The sequence below is a fragment of the Siphateles boraxobius genome, unplaced genomic scaffold, assembly GCF_051911475.1.
Source record: "Siphateles boraxobius isolate OS27281-9 unplaced genomic scaffold, OSU_SipBor_1 31, whole genome shotgun sequence".
NCBI lineage: Eukaryota > Metazoa > Chordata > Actinopteri > Cypriniformes > Leuciscidae > Siphateles > Siphateles boraxobius.
Window position 1 is genome coordinate 932,134 of NW_027508931.1, and position 18,384 is coordinate 950,517.

At 35.2% G+C, this 18,384-nt stretch overlaps 2 protein-coding genes across 4 annotated transcripts in view; one reads left to right on the forward strand and one right to left on the reverse strand.

Annotated features, from left to right (window-relative positions):
• The window catches only part of ranbp10 (RAN binding protein 10), a 44,375-nt gene extending 35,437 nt beyond the window's left edge, over window positions 1-8,938 (reverse strand). For both annotated transcript variants that reach the window (XM_077248784.1, XM_077248785.1), the window contains exon 1: window positions 8,529-8,938. In XM_077248784.1, the coding sequence (XP_077104899.1) occupies window positions 8,529-8,727 (199 nt within the window). In that variant the 5' untranslated portion in view covers window positions 8,728-8,938. The remainder of the gene's footprint in view (window positions 1-8,528) is intronic.
• A 1,389-nt stretch (window positions 8,939-10,327) lies between these two features.
• On the forward strand, window positions 10,328-18,103 carry tsnaxip1 (translin-associated factor X interacting protein 1). 2 transcript variants are annotated; one of them, XM_077248787.1, is made up of 17 exons: window positions 10,328-10,478; window positions 10,909-10,969; window positions 11,693-11,787; window positions 11,980-12,085; window positions 12,687-12,780; window positions 13,061-13,257; window positions 14,055-14,181; window positions 14,637-14,806; window positions 15,247-15,318; window positions 15,434-15,533; window positions 15,639-15,754; window positions 16,007-16,135; window positions 16,227-16,385; window positions 16,553-16,662; window positions 16,738-16,861; window positions 17,323-17,429; window positions 17,553-18,103. In XM_077248787.1, exons 1-17 carry the CDS (start codon window positions 10,432-10,434, stop codon window positions 17,752-17,754), a joined length of 2,016 nt encoding a protein of 671 aa, XP_077104902.1. In that variant the 5' UTR covers window positions 10,328-10,431; the 3' UTR covers window positions 17,755-18,103. The 2 variants fall into 2 exon arrangements, with proteins under 2 accessions (XP_077104902.1, XP_077104903.1); XM_077248788.1 differs by having other exon boundaries at window positions 10,346-10,433.
• Window positions 18,104-18,384: the final 281 nt, after the last annotated feature.

The window sequence follows — 18,384 nt, forward strand, 5'->3', positions numbered from 1 at the left end:
GTGACCACTTGTGTTCGGATTTCGTCAACACCCTCCCCTCTTATTTCGCTACACCCTACATAACTGTCACTTTCGCCGCATGAATACTGTTGAATGAACCAGGCTTACAAGTAAATATGAATACAATGCAATATAATATAATGCATCGTCGTAGTTTTTGCAGGGTGGGATGTCTGTAATTATGTTGAAAAAAAACATTTTTGAAGTACAGTATGCACAATTGTAGTATTTGTTGAGACAAATTTAATTCTTGTCAATTTAACATAACATTTCATTACTGACTTACATTAATGGCCCTGTTTACACTTAGTATTAAGATTTTGGTGGATCGTAACAAGAAGATGAGAGAGACACATTCCTGTTTTAATTCATCAATTTTTACCACTTCTGTCCTGATTTCTGTGAGGGGAGGGTCTATGGGTGGATAAATGTATGGAATAAGCTCACACAATTTACATATGAATGCGACCGGAGACGACAGAAAAACATATGGAGAGCAGCAGTTTATGTTTTTGTTCTGATAGCCGCAAGACCACGCTGAACACTGTGAGTGTGTGTTAGAAATCAGGAATGGTGAGGGAGCATTGTGCTTGGCAGTGGTCGACTGATATATCTCCATGGCCGATTAAATTAGCGTTACCTTGTCTTTGTTTGAAAAAATATGATTACCAGTGCACACGAAATTACCAGATTACTGAGTGCCCTGTTACAGTGTTACTTCCTTTTTATTCATACATTTTTAAACAATTACTTTGTGAAAAATACTGTAATATGATTGCAGATTCAAGAAGTTGCATTCTAAAGTATAAGCATGTTTATTTTAATTTGGACGTTTAATAATTTATGTATAATTTATTAAAGCAACACCAAGGAACTTTTCCTCTGCGGTCGCCCTACAGGTTGGAAGCGGAATTGTCCATTACCGCTGTGGTAAATAATTTAGCCTACTGTCGCACGCGCACGCTCACTGTTTATCCAGCACCGGCTTTGGAATCAACAATGGCCACAGACAAGGTAGAGTATGATGCATGATTTTTTGAAAGACATCACAAACGAAGAAAAAATATGTATGTCGTAAAGCAGTCGAATTTTGTAGTTCTTTTTATGCTCTGGTTACTACCCGAAGTTACATAGTGCCAGTAAAAGCGACACAGACCACGTCAGGCTATGGCAGACGTGTCATTTAACCTATTGTAAGTCGATGTACAATCACAAGGGTCTTGGAAATATATTATGAAGGTTGAAAAACTACATAGTGTTACTTTAAATATTGATTATAATAAATATAAAGTATATAGCCTATATATAAAAATATCGGCTTTATATCGGCCACCCTGGTCTCTAAGGTATCGGCAATCAAAAAAAACATTATCGGTTGACCACTAGGCCTAGTGCTTGGTATGTTTTTCATCTTCAAGTTTAAACTTGGATCTTCAGCTAACAAAGTTTAAATCCCATTTGGCAGAGAGTAGACGTAGGCGGTCTTTTGTGGCTGTTCGAACGCATTCGACCACACTAACGTTTACACTACAAAAGCAATCCGGTCAAATCTGTGATCCGATCGACCAAAATGCATATTAATACTAGGGCTGTCACTTTAAGTTCGAAAATCAATTTCACAATCGATCGGACCAACCAACACAAGTTTCGAAAACGAAAATAGGGAATTGATTTTAACTGCCTTTTTTTTTTTTTTACCGAAAATGTGTTTTAGGTGGACAGATCAATACAGTACACAGAACATGTAGGATGTTGGAAAATAATAATGCCTTTTCTGTTAAGCAAATGCTTTTTAATATTTGCTATTACTTCAGTGCAAGTGAACAAGTTATTTGTTGCTTAGTGATGTGTGTGTTCAAGTAAGCTAGAAATGCGCAGATTCTGCGCAATACGCTGTATTTAATATATCATGAGGACTCACGAGTTGCGTATTTGTGCTAAATCCACGCAGATTTGGCTTACACGAACTTCACCAGCAAAGTGAGTAAACATAGAAACACGCCAAATTGGCTGGTGATATGACAGCATTACCCGCCAAAGTTCATTTTTATCCGAATTTGGTGGGTGTTAATTTCAATCCTTGAATGTTGCACTCCTCCATTGTGCACGAAACTTCATGCCAATAAATCATCAGAAATATTGCTGACTTGTGCGCGTCTCAAGCGCCCTCTTAACGTTCGTCCTAATGCCTGTTAGTTGTCTGTGGATTTGCCTATATTTGGTGTTGGAAATGGAAAAGTCTTTAGGCATGGAAAATCGATTTTACAATCGATTCAGTGAACACTTATGTCTCAAAAATCGAACAGGATTTTTTCACAAAAGTGACAGCCCTAATTAATACCAGGTGTAAACAGGGCCATTCTTACTTTACAGTAATGATAATTTGAGGGAATACGTGCTTAAAGTCAGCATGAAATGGAAATTCACCAATCTTCTAAATGATCTTGCGAATCATTCACCTGTGGCAATTTATTTCAGCTTGTAATTTCTAAGCAAAATATCATAACTAGATATTCCGGCAAAATGACAGACTTCTCTCTGATGACATACGGTGAAATTCTCCAAACATTTTGTCTGCTTAAACTCAACCCTTTCTAACAATCAACTGCAAGCTCACATTCAGCCGATGTGGCTCCATCCAATCAACAATCAATTGAATCAAGTACCCGCCCTACATTTTTAATTTTTTCCACAAAATCAGTTTATTCAAATGTACGTCACAAATATTGAAGAAAAGGTCTCTCGCTCTGTCCGTTTCATCGCAACTTTAAATTGTCATGAAAATAATGTCACAATGCATCAGGCTGATTCTAGTCTTGCATAGCCACTCCAGTGCAGCTTTCATTGACCAAGGACCGCCCAAGAGGACGTCTGACCGACATGTAAAGCAACCAATCACAGTTTGGTTTTTTCCGCGTCATATTTAGGGCCATGAAAATGTCTTTGTCCCTATACGATAACAGACCAACATGCATCAAATAAATTATTAATTTAAGAACGCTCAGCAAGTTTAAATAATACGAGTTTAAACTGGTAAGACTTAAAAAGAAGAGAAAATGATCAACTTTAGTTACAATGCAATGCTAGCCCGATTGTGCAAATGACAATTGTGGGAATTATTAAAATACTATTGAAGTAGTGCCCTTTTTAGGTACTAAATCGTCCTCATCGGAGGCTGACATGCTGCTCTCACGCGCAGACAGGTGGTGTTGTTGTGCGCTCTAGGCAACGTAAATGCGCCATACGTCATCGCGTCGCTATATAATTGATATCGCGATATGACACTTTTTTTTTATCATGTAAAAATGTATACCGGTGTTATCGTGGACGGTATGATATGGCACAACCCTAACAAAACTCCCAAAATATTTCTCATTTTGTGTGTCTAACGCATCGGATATTCAGCCAGCAGTCTGTGGCCGTCACGTCTGATGCTGAGACTAGGATGATTATAATTTCCTTTACTTGAAACTCATGATGGGAGGAAAATAATATGAATATTTTTTATTTTTTTTACAAAATATATATATATTTTTTTATATGGAGAGAAGTATGACTAAGAAAAATATGACTAAGAAAAAAGATGTATATTAATTGTTGGTTGAATGACATACTCATAAACTCATATAAAAAAAAATCAATCATCATCACAGAATTACACTGCGATCTGGTAAAGCTCCTTTTTTATAGGGTCTCTCTGATAAAACATCTAAGGGAAATGTGGGAGTTGTACAAGGCTACAGCTGGCATCCATAATAACATCAGCGAAGCAGGTAAAAAAACAAAAAACCTACAATATGAGAGAACAAAGACACAGGGAGAGAAGATTGTAAGTGTTGTGCTAGGGTTAGCAAACAGGGTTTCACAGCTTCACAGGGACACTAGGGGAAATGAACACAATCTGATGATGTCACCGCACTGACTAAACATGCATGATTGGCTCATCAGACAGGCAAAACCCCTCTATAGGCAAACATTACAATGAGCTTAAAGTCCAACAGCATGCTCACAGGAAATGGATAGCAGTCCACCGAACCACACGGAAACAATCTAGGCTTAAGTTATATTTCTATCTATTCATCTTGCCTTAATCTTTTCACAGGAGGTGGTGTGAAAACAGTGCACTGCAAAATCTGCATCTACATGGGGTAATGGGGCTCATGTCCTTGTCAGAGAGACGATGTGTAAAATGAGGTCCACATTGCAAACAAAGATAGAGAATGTGCCTCTCATGTCTTTTCCGCTTGTTTCATCATGCACAGACTGATTTATTTTCTTTTTTTACATGCATCCTAAATAAAGAGGAAGAGACACATAATTTTATATCATATAAAAGCACAATATTGCATAGATTTGCATCAAAATATTTGACAGCACATATCTATTGTCTTTACTTGATGAGAACATGATTCAGAGATATTACCTAAAATTCAGTCGACAGAAACAGAATCTGGTACACTGGCCAAAATAGCACTGAAGGTTAATAGACTGCAGGTTAAATTATCTATTAAGTGGAGCTGGTTTAAATATATATTTAAATATATTGCTACAAGACGTATATAATGGCTTATTTAAAAAAAAAACAGATTATAGTAACAAGCCTTTGTTTTATCCAAATCTAATAATCACAGCAATCCTGCTTTGAGGTTAAACTGACAGTCAGGCTGACAGAAACAAAAAAACCCACAAAGATCCTTAACAAAGAGGAAGGAAATCAATATCAGTGTATTAATATCATGACTCTTAAAAACCAAACACTCAGCAAACATCAGCCACCATATGAAGTAGTAAACGTATCCCTGAAGGAGGATAGTGGCCAATGAGGTACAATTTTCCACAGACACAAAGCAGTGTACATTACCAAAATAATGCAGTGTTGTTCATTGCTGGGTCAAAGGGGATGAACTAAACTTTAAGGATAAACTTCCCACTGGGCCTGGGCATTTCACAAACATACTGTCTGTTTGACAGCTGTAAATATAACACACGTCATGTAAGAAAATGAAAAGCTATAGTCTACACAAAAGTGACCTTCAAGTGGTAAAGTATTGGACAACAGGCCCACAGACATAATCAGAATTAGGTGCATTAAAACAGCATTTGTGCCTAAACTAAAAATAACCAGGGTACATGTTGGTAACATTTCAGTAATCTGTCAGACAACTGACAACACAATACAGCCTTTTTATAAACCTAATAATTCACATAGATGCTACAACAAAAGAGCTCATTGTTATTAAGACAGAATCTCACTGTTTTAAACTGATTTTTAAATGTCAATTTAAATGACAAGTCAAGGTAGCTACTTTATTGTGAATTAGAAATCATTCTAGCGGAAAAAAAACAAAAGTGTAAAAAGTTTACAGGAGCAAAAGTATTTGTAATGCACACTTATGTTTAGTAAATGCATGTGTCTATTCAATTAGCATAAGAAAAAAAGTATACTAGCAACTAAATTGTTACAACTAAACTAGGCTAACTAAATAATAAGTAATAATAGTACATAACACATTGTTACTAGTAAACTGTACACCAGCTACAAACAGTACATACAGCTCAATGGCATGCAGTGGTGTTCTCAAATGAGGAGAAAAAGTCCTGACGCTTTTTTTTAATAAATCAAATGTAAATTCATGTCCCAGTTTGTTTGACTTAATTGACTTTATCAGTAACTCTTAATGTTGACACATTTTCCTGATTGAATAAACAATACATCATAGGAAAAAGAAAAAACAAATACAATTCTATTTTGTATTCATTAACTATACAATATAATTAATGTTCTTTTTATTAAAACCATTTTTTTTTACATTTACATTTTTACATTTATTCCAAAATAATAACTAACTGCAGAAACAATTTATACAATATATTTGATTAGTGAACTAATGTTCCACTGTTCTTTTTAATAGTCAATTTTATTTTTATCAGTCATCAAGGTTAGTAAACACTGTCATAGACATGATGTACCTTTAAATTCACCAAGCTGATTGCGCCCTAAAAATAAAAAACATATTCATCATGTTTTCAGGCCATTTCAAGTTTGATTTTGGCATGACATAAATTGGTGATATCTAAGTGGCTGAGTTATTTATTTCCTTTTTATTTAGTTTTCCCAATCAAAGGGATAGTTCACCGAAAAATGAAAATTCTGTCAGTAATTACTCACCCTCATGTTGTTACAAAACCGTAAGACTTTCGTTCATCTTCGGAACACAAATTAAGATATTTTTGATTAAATCTGAGAGCGGTATAAATCCTCCATAGGCTTCTAAGGGATTGAAACTAGCCGGCCTCGATAAGTTATTAAAGACATCGTTAAAATAGTCCAAGTGACTACCGTGGCTCAATCTTAAATCTAAAGTCGTTATTTTTTATTTTTTTTTGCGCACAAAAAGTATTCTCGTCACTTGATAAACTAAAGATTGAGCCACAGTAGTCACTTGGACTATTTTAATAATGTCTTTAATAAGTTTTGGCTGGCAAGTTTCAATCCCTTAGAAGCCTATGGAGGAGTGATCCAGCTCTCAGATTTAATCAAAAATATCTTAATTTGTGTTCCGAAGATGAATGAAAGTCTTACGGGGTTGGAACGACATGAGGGTGAGTAAATACTGACAGAATCTTCATTTTTGGGTGAACTATCCCTTTAACGCCATAATTTTGTTCATTCAGATTGATTTGTGAAGGCGCACGAAAACAAGAGGCAGGATTTATTGCACGAACCAATCATATCAAACCATGCCCAATAATATCTAATAATAGCGCGAATGCAGGATGGAGGCCTCTCAAGAGACTTTCCCTCGTTCATTCTCAATTACACCTCACAAAACCCACTGTATGCTTTGGGGGGTCTGTTAAAAGTCAATGGGGTCAGGGGAGTCATTGCCTCCCTGCTGAGTATACTCCCCCTGGTTTCGCTGTTGAACACTGTTACTTTAGAAAAACGTGATTTATAAACTTTTTATTAATGTCACATTTTGTAATATTTGTTGCATGGTTTTTTGGGTTTTTTGTAATATGGGTTATTTTCTCATCCAATTTTTTGAGGAGGCTCTGCCTCCCTTGCCTCCTCGTCTGGCGATTAAAAGGCACTGTTGTTGTGCGAATGAGTGTTGTGTGAATTGTCTGTTAGAATGGTGTCGTGTGTAAGCGGCGCCTAAGTTAATAACTAATGATCTTTGCAACGGAAGTGAATCAATCAAAACTAACTTTAGCTTGACAATACCTTTATTTTAGAGCTGCTGTAAGCCAAAACAATCTCTGTTACTTTAATTTCCTATTACCATTGTAAAGCTGCTTTGAAATAATCCATATTGTTAAAAGCGCTAGACCTATATAAATTAAGGTGACTTGACACAACTCCAGTTTGAAATGAATAGGGCTAGCTGATATGTAAGCTACAGAATCCCAAAGAATTCAATGGCAAAAATTTGCAATTTGTTAACAGCAACAATGAAAGTTACCTGGCACTATTGGGACAGTGACTAAAGGCAAAGGAGTACTAATAAATAATAAGTTCTAGGGACTAACTGAATAGATGCTAGTCACTACCGGAATGACGACTAGTTTAATGTATGTCAAATGTCTAACTCGTGAAATTGAGAGCATTATTCAGCAGTAATCAAATGATAGGTTCTACAAAAATAGAAACTAGTTGGCCTGAAAAAATATTTTTAAAACAGCTTGCCAAAACCATTGAAAGCCTATAGATTGCGCTCTAGGTAGACTGATAGTTCTCAAAATAGACTGCTTTATTACATATTTACTCGACGCATGTAAACAAAAAAGTACATCTGCACTGGGTAAATTCACAGTCCCCCCTGAGGCGACTGGGTCATTCGAAAAGCCACAACAGTTTAAACAGCTAGTGTTGTGGAATTCGAATTCATTATTATGGCGGATTCGAATCAATTTTATGTTCGTCAATACAAATGCGCACATGTTCGTGCGTCAAATATATCAGATAACCACAACAACAACAAAATAAAAAAAACATTTTCAGCTATTTGTTTCGTTGTGAACGGGCCGCGCGTCCTTATATAAATCACCCAATAGCGGATAACAAATACACTTATGCAATGCGGAGTAAACTAAACAAGCATTTGCACTTCATTGCAATGGTGTAGCTGCTTAGCTGCCCTTATTGCCCTGCCGTGGCTAGCTAGCCCCAGCATCGACTAATTCACCGAAAGGGAGTTCAAACCATAAGCTTGGCAAACCAATAACACTTGATGTTGTTGACATGGCAATAGGTAAAAGGTAACTTAGGTGTCCAAAAAGCTAGACTCTCCAGTCGTGCTTATGCCCCAAGCTACTCTCGCTAGCCGAATTCTGACATGACGGTTTGCTAAATGTCAACCCATTTGGACATTCCTCTTACCTACTATGCAACAAAGCAGAAGGGGACGGAAAAACACCGCTCAAACTAGATCGGGGAGATTGCATATACTCGAGTGCAGCGAACCAGACGGGATTGTCAAGGCCTATGGGTTGACAGTTCAGGAGCATGTGTCACATCTGTATACCTTTGTAATGCACCCGCAGATTATTCTGTGAGAGCCCGATGTAGCTGTACTTATCCTTGGGGCTCCAAGATCGGGGTAAGGGGGTCTCTTCCTCATTCACGGCCGGGTACAGCCGCTTCAAACGCTCGCTTAGCTCATGCTCTTGATAATTAAAAGCAGGATCTCCTGTTAGCAGGCTCCCCGCTCCAAGCTCTGCCATTTTTGCTAATGTTTTTGTATTCCTTCTAGTAATCCTACCCTGTTGTGCCAATCCGCTAAAAAGGAGACAGCGCTAGACTAAGGAGAAACACACACAGTAGCGGGGAGAGAGATGTCCCCGGATAACAGCCGCTCGCTCGTCAGTGACGTGTGGGTACTGTAGTCGAACACAAAGCCTGCGCAGTGCACGCGGCTGACATGAGGGAAGTGCCGTCAACTACATGACCCATACCTAATTCAACTGGGGCTGTAAAACAAAGGCTAGGATTTGTAGTTTTTATGTATATGGCTACTTGATTTTTATGAAAGTACACCATTTCGAAATTAAACAATCTCGAACCAGTGACTCGGTGGTTTGTCATTTATTCAAATTTATGGTGATGATAATAAATTCATTCAACTACTAGATTCAGGCATATAATTCTGTCACTCTCAGCTATTTATGTAACAGACTTCATGTAATCCTTATCCCAAATACTTGGTCTCTGCAGTAATTTTACTTTATTGACTTGACTTAATTCATATAAAGTGTAGCCTACTGATCTTTTCTGTGTTAGGGTCCATAACATGACGTGTATATTTTTGTGTCCAAGTACATTATTTTGTTTTAAAATAATTTGATAAATTCATGACACATATCACTTTATTATTTATAACCAATTTAGTTTGAATTCCTTTTTAGTACATTTAAATACATACATATTATTGTATGTTTTGTTATCTTAAATGTTACCCCCAAAATGTTAAAATGGTGTCTTAATAATACAAAGTTGAAAACTAAATACTATGGCATCATTCTAGGTTTTAATTCTTTCATATTAACACGTTTTATAAATATCAGTAGTTTTAATGTTGAGATCATTTAAAAACTTTTTTATATTCTCAAATGTCAGAGTGGCACAACCTGCAAACATGGCTCGTTTATTGTTAATTGACAAGGTAATAACAGTAAACGTGATAATGTTATAATATATATATATATATATATATATATATCCATATTTGGTTGTACCGCCTGGCATAAAAACAGTCAAAAAATGAATTTAAACACTTTGAAATATTATTTAACAACTGAAACTCGTTTAAACATTGTTCATGACTCAAACATAAGCATTACATTAGTTTTGAAAAGTTTTTTTCCCCCAAAAAAATTATATTATTATCATATGTTTGTTTTTCTTTTTCATTGAAAATGCTAATTTTATGACATGCTCAGTAAAGTTTACAGTAAAAAGCAAGTTCGTTATATTAAAAAGCAAGGTCCCTTCTAACCCTACGGCCACAGATCAAGGCATCTTGTTCAAAAAGTTGAGTCTAAAAAACAGACGCTTGTCTTAGAAAAACAAGACACTCGGTGGTGTAATCCAGTAGCCCTGGCGTTTACTGCCAATAGGGAAAATGGCAATTGTTAAATCATAACAGAGCATTCTAACATTTAAAATATTTATCAAAAAACTTAATTTATTTGAACATATACACGTGAATTTAATGCAACCCATATAATGTTTTAGACGACAAGGCGAGTTGTTTTTCATAAAGGCATGCCGTGAACAGCTATACATGGAAGGTCTTTTCAAGGGTCCTTCGGTATCATGGCAACCACCTGTCAAACAACAACAAATGCCACGCCGCCGAATCTCCAGTTGGATGTAATTTACGCTGATAAATCTGCTGTGGAATATTGTAAAGCTTTTTATTCGTCCAAATGTCAGTGAAAGAACTACATTTGCCACCATTGTTACACTTTGAAAGGCAAGATATAAGGAGATTTTAGAATCGTTAATGTTGCTTATTTCACTGAACTAGAAATGATTGCCTACAATCCAAACAAGTTAGTTAAGTGGAAAACAGCAATTAAATCACAGTAAATGACCAATAACATGTTTGTACATCAATATATTTGTTCAAAATACATATATAGGAAGTTGTATATGTTAATGATTAGCATTTCCCCACGTTATTCTCTATTTTAATCACCTTTTATTATTTTATGAAGTTCAGTTAATAGTCCAGCAGTGTGACAAATGTTCATATATTTAATATATTTAATAGTTATATCTCATTTTTTTGTTTAAAAGTCGTTTGGATGAAGTATCTCCTGTCACTACTTGATATATCGACCAGTTGAAACTGCAGGTCTTCTTATTTATGTTATGTCTCACTTTCCGTTAACTGATGACAGCAATAGCAGAGGATCACAGAGGCACATTACTGGCAGGATGTCTAGGACAAAGTTTATAAAAGTAAGTAATAAATCTGCTTCTTTCATTTTTTAACTAGTGCTGTAAAATCGACTAAAGGTGCATGCTGTAATATTTAGGAGGATCTGTTGACAGAAATGCATACACCGCGGGTCCCCTTATTTGAAATGCGCCGACATGTTTCTACAGGAGCCCTAAACGGACAAACGCATACCTATAGTGAAGATAAAGTCACTATGTTGTTTTTCGACCAAAGAAGCTAGCTAAAGTCAGCGAATAAAACACAGACACGATGTTGAAAAAATAACAATAATATTCTCAATAACATATCGTTTTACAAAATAATGAGGTAAACCTAATTTCTTAATTCATCTTTGTAAAGAAACCTCATTGCTTAACTGGCTACTCTTTGCTGTCTCAGACGACGATATCTTTTCCTGTCAGCCACCGTAACTTATGTTGGTTGAAACATATTATATATTTACAAACATTTATGTTAGATGCGATTAATCAATTTGACAGCACTATTTTAATCACAAAAAACAATATTATTTGATAGTATTCCAGTCATGCACTGATAGCTAGCTTACTTACATATGGATCTATACTGTTAACTGTTAACAGTAAATAAATAAAGTGTGACTTGGAATTAGGAACATATATTTGGCTTATTTGGTTTATTAGTCCTAAAAATAGATATTTATTTTGTATTGTTTGACACCACCATTATGTGCCCGATAATGCTGATTACTCATTTTCCCTTAGACCAAAGAGGGGGAAACCTCCAGTGACCTTTCATCCTGGCCTGCTGATGCTACTTATCAAATTGTCCAAAAGCCTAAAAAAAAAATACTTCATGGGTATAGTACAACACATAGCCTTCTCAGTGTTCATTTTTAGCAATGTAGTAGTTGTAAAACTTTATAGAATAGTTTTAAATAAAGTAGTTTTATACAATAGTTTTGAAACTTAGCCATCGTATTGGTCTTTTCCATGTCTATTCTGAATACCAATGTCTTGTTCCTAATGTATACATATGTGATGTGCTGTAGATCTCTTGCCAAGCCTCGTTTCTTAGAGCAACTGCAGTGTCATCTCAAGAGAGAATTAGAAGCTTTAGACACACACAGCCCCAAAGTCCAAGAGCTCCGACTGCAGGTTTATATCCCACTTTGCATTAGTCTCTTGTGCTTTAGCACACAGTATGGTTTAAAAGTTTGGGGTTGGTACGATTTTCATGCTTTTGAAAGAAAAATAAATAAATATTCTAACCAACGCTGTATTTGTTTGAGAAAAACAGTAATATTGTGAAATATTGTAAAAAAGTAAAAATAAATATAACTTTAAAAATAACTTTTCTATTTTAAAATGAAATTCATGATGGCAAAGCTGAATTTTCAGCATCATTACTCCAGTCTTCAGTGTCACATGACCCTTCAGAAATCGTTCTAATATGCTTATTTGGTGCTCAAGAAAAAATATTATTGGTTATTATTATCAATGTTGAAAACAGCTGCTTAATTTTTGTGTGAAAATCCTGATAATTTTTTTCTTTAGGAGTATTTGATGAATAACTTGATGAAAAACTCAAAAACAGCATTTATTTGAAGTAGAATTTAAGTCTTAACCATCACCTCTGTTCAATGCATTTATTTTCTGAATATATAGTATATAAACATACGTATTTGTATAAGTTTTTGTGTAGTATATAAGAAATTTAAGTTTTTTTTTCTTCTGCTTTTCCCCCTGCATTATGAAGGTTTATCAGGAGGTCTTTGGCTATTTAATTGAAGAATTTAAAACCTATAAGCCTATTTTGTCTGCCATCAAAAATGAGTATGACATCACTGTAGGTATGTACAATCTTTGTATTATTTGTGGGAGATAATCTTTGTGCAAGCAGGTTAACACTATTTCTATTGTATTAAACAAAAAGATGTAGTTACACAAAATGTGTAAAAGTGATCCTGATCACCCTCAGTACTATAATCTGCTGCAAAGGTAAAATAGAGGAAATCTAACCCATAAGATAAAGTGAATAAATAACATAAAATGAAATGCTAATGGGACTGAATGGGTCAGTAGTGATTGATGAGGAAGAAAATAGTTGAGATTAACTTATGTCTCTCACAGCGCATCTTCGTGAACAGATTAGGGATCTGCTACCACTGCGGGCAAAGCTAGTGCTTGTGTCGGAACAGTGTGAGAAGAGGATTCTGGATCTGAAAGTGCAGGAAAGAGATGAGATCCGAAATCTGAAGCAAGAGTGTCAGCGACTGCAGGAGGTCGTTAAGAGTATGAGGAGACAACAGAGTGCTCTGCAGATTCAGGTGGAGCTGGAATGTTTTAACAATTTATTATTTCTTTTTTTTTTGTAGAAATCAACATTGGATTATTCAGACAAACTTTGTAGCTTGCTCCGAATCTTTGTATTCTGCATGGTTTAATATAACAACATATCGGTTATTAATAACTAGCATGAACTTTCAATTGGCTACAAGAGAGGAAAGCTTATTTTATTTTTATTAATTATATCATCCCACGATCTATTAGCAAACTAATCATATTATGTTGTGGTTTCTCTTAGAATATTATGTATATCTTATTAACATTTGAACACAGTTTGAAATGAATTGAGATCTATTGGATGTTTACAGCTGATGCTTGTCAGGGCCAAATGGTGGGTCAGTGATTTACGTTTCAAGTGGTGCAGGTCATTCATATACAAATTTGGGAGAGGAGAGTGGAAAAAAAGGGTTAGGACTGACACTGGTTCAAAGGAGCCAGTGTTATTTTTTGTAATTTGAATTAGGTTAAAATTTTAGCAATTTTGTTATGTGCTTTGTAATTTATATTAGTTTATTTAGTTTTATTCTTTTTTTATATTTCAATTTAGCTTTTAACTTTAAGTAATTTTAGTACTTCAATTTAAACTTAAGTTAGTTTTTTAAGAGAAATTTTATTTTTAATCTAATGTTTATATTTTATTTTATTTTCAATTACCAAAAACAAGTTTTAGTTTTAGATAACAATAACAACACTGCTGCTTCCATAAGGCATATATGAAAAGATATGCAAATTGTTGAGATGATGAAACAAACTCATGTGCATCTTATCTCTTCCACAGGTTGATCATCTAAAAGAGGATCTGGCCTCCCAGTATCAGCTATACAGGGATGAACATCACGCACGAAAGCTGCTCATCACCACAATCAGCACAATGCGCTCTACTGAACGTGATGATAATAATGAAGGTTATAATGAAGTGATGATGACCACTGCTGATGGTGGTGATGATGATGCTGATGATGATGATGATGATGATGATAATGATGATCAGTAGTACAGTCTGAAAAAATAAAATAAACATGGAAACAAAACAATTACTGCTAGAATTGAGTGTATGACTTTAAGGGAATAAGGAGCCAGTCGAGGAAGCATAGCAGAGTTGTGATGTAAGATGTTGAATGTTAGCTGGGCTGGAGATTTCTGCAGAGGTTTGATTGCCAGGACAGGAGTGAGTTGCAGTAGTCATGATGAGAGCAGAATAGAGCCTCTACCAGTCTACTAGAACCAGAGTAGCTTCTATGGTAAGAAAATGTCTGACTCGAGAGTGTGTTTTATTGGAATATTTTGTTTTTGGAAGGAGTGGATAGAGATTGAGGGTTGAGTTGTAAGGAGGAGGTTTGACTCTACTTGTTCCTCTCAGAGGTGGAATCTGAGGATCCTATGGTGGTGAAAATGGCTTTGCAGGTGTGTAGAGAGGATCTTACCAAAGCTCACGTTGAGCTCAACCGCCTGGAAGCAGAATACAGTGACGTGGTCCCTCGACGGGACTGGGATAACCTGAATCGTATCCATGAGCAGACTCTAATAAAGGTATGGAATTTTTTTTTTCCATAAAATATTTTTTTTTCAAATAAATGCTGTTTCTTTAACTTTCTATTCATCAAAGAATCCTGAAAAGATTTACCACAATTTCACAAAAATTTTAACCAGTATGAATAATAAGAAATGTTTTTTGAGCTGCATATTAGAATGATTTCTGAAGGATCATGGGACACTGAAGACTATAATGATGCTGAAAATTCAGATTTGCCATCAAAGTAATAAATTACATTTAAAAATATATTAAAATAGAAAACAGTTGTTTTAACCATATTTCTGTTTTTACTGTATTTGATCAAACAAATGCACCTTTCGTGACCAACCCCAAACTTCTTACATTCAAACGAATGACTAAACATCAATTCTAGAGGTAGAGTGATACTAATAATCATTTGACAATAATATTTAATATGATTTCTTTCCTTGTTTAGCTGGAAACCTTACAAACAGACTTTGACCAGATGAAGTCTGAATATGACACACTGCTTGAGGTTCATCGCCAGGTAGTTATACAGCGAAGCAGTCTTCAAAATGAGCTGGAAGGATTCAAAGAGGTCTATAATGATAAATAAATAATCATAAACTTATCTGATTACTTAACATTCTTCTAATCTACAGTCAGCACCTGTGTTACACTCTAATGAGTCAGTGCTGCAACATGGCTCTGATAACAAACACATTGTAACAACTCCCAGACCAAACTGGGAACAATGTTCAGGTATCAGTATCTGAATTTTCTATAAGGATTTCACCAAGCTTCTCTTCTTTATATAGCACATTTGTTGAGCATATTTTTTTAGATATTATGTTATGTATTTTATAGACATACTCGGAGGAACTGAGCGATGTAAAGAGCTTTTTGAAGGTCAGTCCAGCCAAAAGAAGCTGGAGATCTTGGTGCAGGAGATGAATGGACAGAATGAGTTCTTTACTGGACATGTAAGTGTTCCTAACATCTATATCTATCTATCTATCTATCTATCTATCTATCTATCTATCTATCTATCTATCTATCTATCTATCTATCTATCTATCTATCTATCTATCTATCTATCTATCTATCTATCTATCTATCTATCTATCTATCTATCTCATTTGTAGCATTAATGCTTTAAGCGTAAATACTATGATTTACAATATGCTTGTTGTGACTAACTTTGGACCCCACTGGATATAAATTTTTTTTGACAGGGCACATCCAGTGACGTCCCCATTTATCTACAGTATGAGGGGACAATTAAGAATCTTAAGCTCAGGAAAACAGATGTTATCAGAGTTATAAAAGATATCTGGAGGAACAAAACTACAGAGAATGAAAAGGTATGGCATACTATCCTGTCTTGATTTGTTTAAACATTCAACAGTTGAGTATTTATAACTGTATTTCTCCACACATTTTTCCTCAATGAAGAATGATTACTTCAGAGATCTGCAGGCGTTTCTTCACAGCTATCTTGTGGAACAATATAAGGATAAGTCCGGAGAGTGGGCTTACAGCTTGATGGAAAGCATCCAAAACAATCTTAAAGATGATTTCATCTGCCTTTTCAATGAGATCTTGACTGGGAAGGTTTGTGCTTAATCTAAGTTACAACCATTTGCCATACTGAAAAAAGTCCATTGAAAGCAGGTTTTTCAGCTGTTTTATTTAATAAGGGCCTCCAAAACTATCTACCAAAACTAATTATTTACTAACTGAGATTTGCTGTATAATAATTGAGTGTCATTTTGTGGCAGGTTGATGAGAGTATATACCATGGACAGACAAAACTGCTGTCTCACTTGCTCAAGGTCTTTATTCAAAGTGATATAACACAGTGTGGATCACTAACTGTCTTAGAATTTAGGTGAGTGACAACTCATATGTCTTCAGTAGAAATATATTTTCATGTGATTATTATAATATGCGTGCTGATTATCAGTGAGGCATTGAAGAAGGCTTTCCCCCTGAAGTCAGATCAGGACATAGAGGAACTTCTGATGATGGCTCAGACAGAGCTAAGGAGTAATGGAGTGCGCATTTCTTATCAGGCACTTTATACAGAGGTCAGTTTTGATATTTTTTTTGGCTTAGAACAAGAAAATATGTACACTACCATTCAAAAGTTTGAGGTTGGTAAGCCTTCTTATGCACACCAAGGCTGCATTTATATGTTAAAAAATACAGCATAAACAGTATCATTGTAAAAAATTGTGACAATTTAAAATAACTGTTTTTATTTTATTATCTATATAATTAATATTAATGTAATTTATTCCTGAGATGCAAAGCTGAATTTACAGCAGCTATTTCTCCACATCTTTCACATGATCCTTCAGAAATCATTGTAATATGCTGATTTTCTGCTCAAGTCACTTTTGATCAATTAAATGCAGTCGCTAAATAAATGTATTATTTCTTTTCATGAAAAAAAAAAACATACTGTGCCCAAACTTTTGAATGGTTGTGTATAAAATAATATGTTAGAACAACATCATGTTTTGTGTGCATGTTGTTTCCACTCCAGGACACAGATGGAAGACACAAAGAATTCCTGAGTCTAGTTAAAAAACAAGCTACCGCTGAGAGACTCCAGTACATCAGCGAGCTGAGAGTGCAACTTGAAGGCAAAGGGTGAGAAATCATCCATCCTCTGTTTACAAAATGAAATGTATTATAAGATATATCGGAGTAAAGCCACATCAAATAATCCTGTATTGTCATAGTTGTGTCCTGTTTTACATGTCATCAATGTAGGGAAATTGACGCAGAGCATCTCAGGACTGCCTTCAAAACTATCGATCCCTCACTGGATTCTGAAACTCTGGACTGGTATCTCAGTGTAGCTTTTAAGACAATGGAGTGTGAATTACAAGCTCAAGCTTTGAACACGGAGGTTGTGCTACAGCGTCTCTCTGTGGCTGATGTAAAAAGGGCAGGGCCAGAGCGATTACCATAGTTATGTCAAACACATTTTCAATTTTATTTGATGGCAAACTAAGTACAGCCAAGTACAGCATAAATAATTAAATATATAAACCAAGTACACCACCAGGGCATAGAAATACCTCTGTGTTAATAGGTTGCATATTGTTAAGTAATTAGACAATCACATATCAGGAATGACACAATATTAAATAATTAGATTAAAAAATATATCAGTAGCCTTATGTTTCTGGCTTGCGTCATGCGTCATGCTTGTTATATTGACATTTTACCTCGAAAATCAAGAAAGCTGTATTAATTTATATTGTCTTTATGCAGATTACTTGATTTAATTATTTGTCAATAAATGGTACATTTATATTTATTTGTTTATTCGATGATTGTTAACACTTTAATGTAATTTATTATTAACAAGAGCTCAATTTTTCAACCCATGGTAAATGCAAAGAAGCAATGCGTTTGTGAGACCAATATCAGTTAAAGTAATCGAAAACTAAACAGAACTTTTCTGCCACATTTAGTTTTATTTTACATAGAATTGAGAAAGTTCTTAAATAGCAGAGAAGTTGTACAAATATGGTTTCTACGGGACAATACTTGTGTGAGTATTTTAAGGATACTATTCTTGGATTCACCTGCTGCT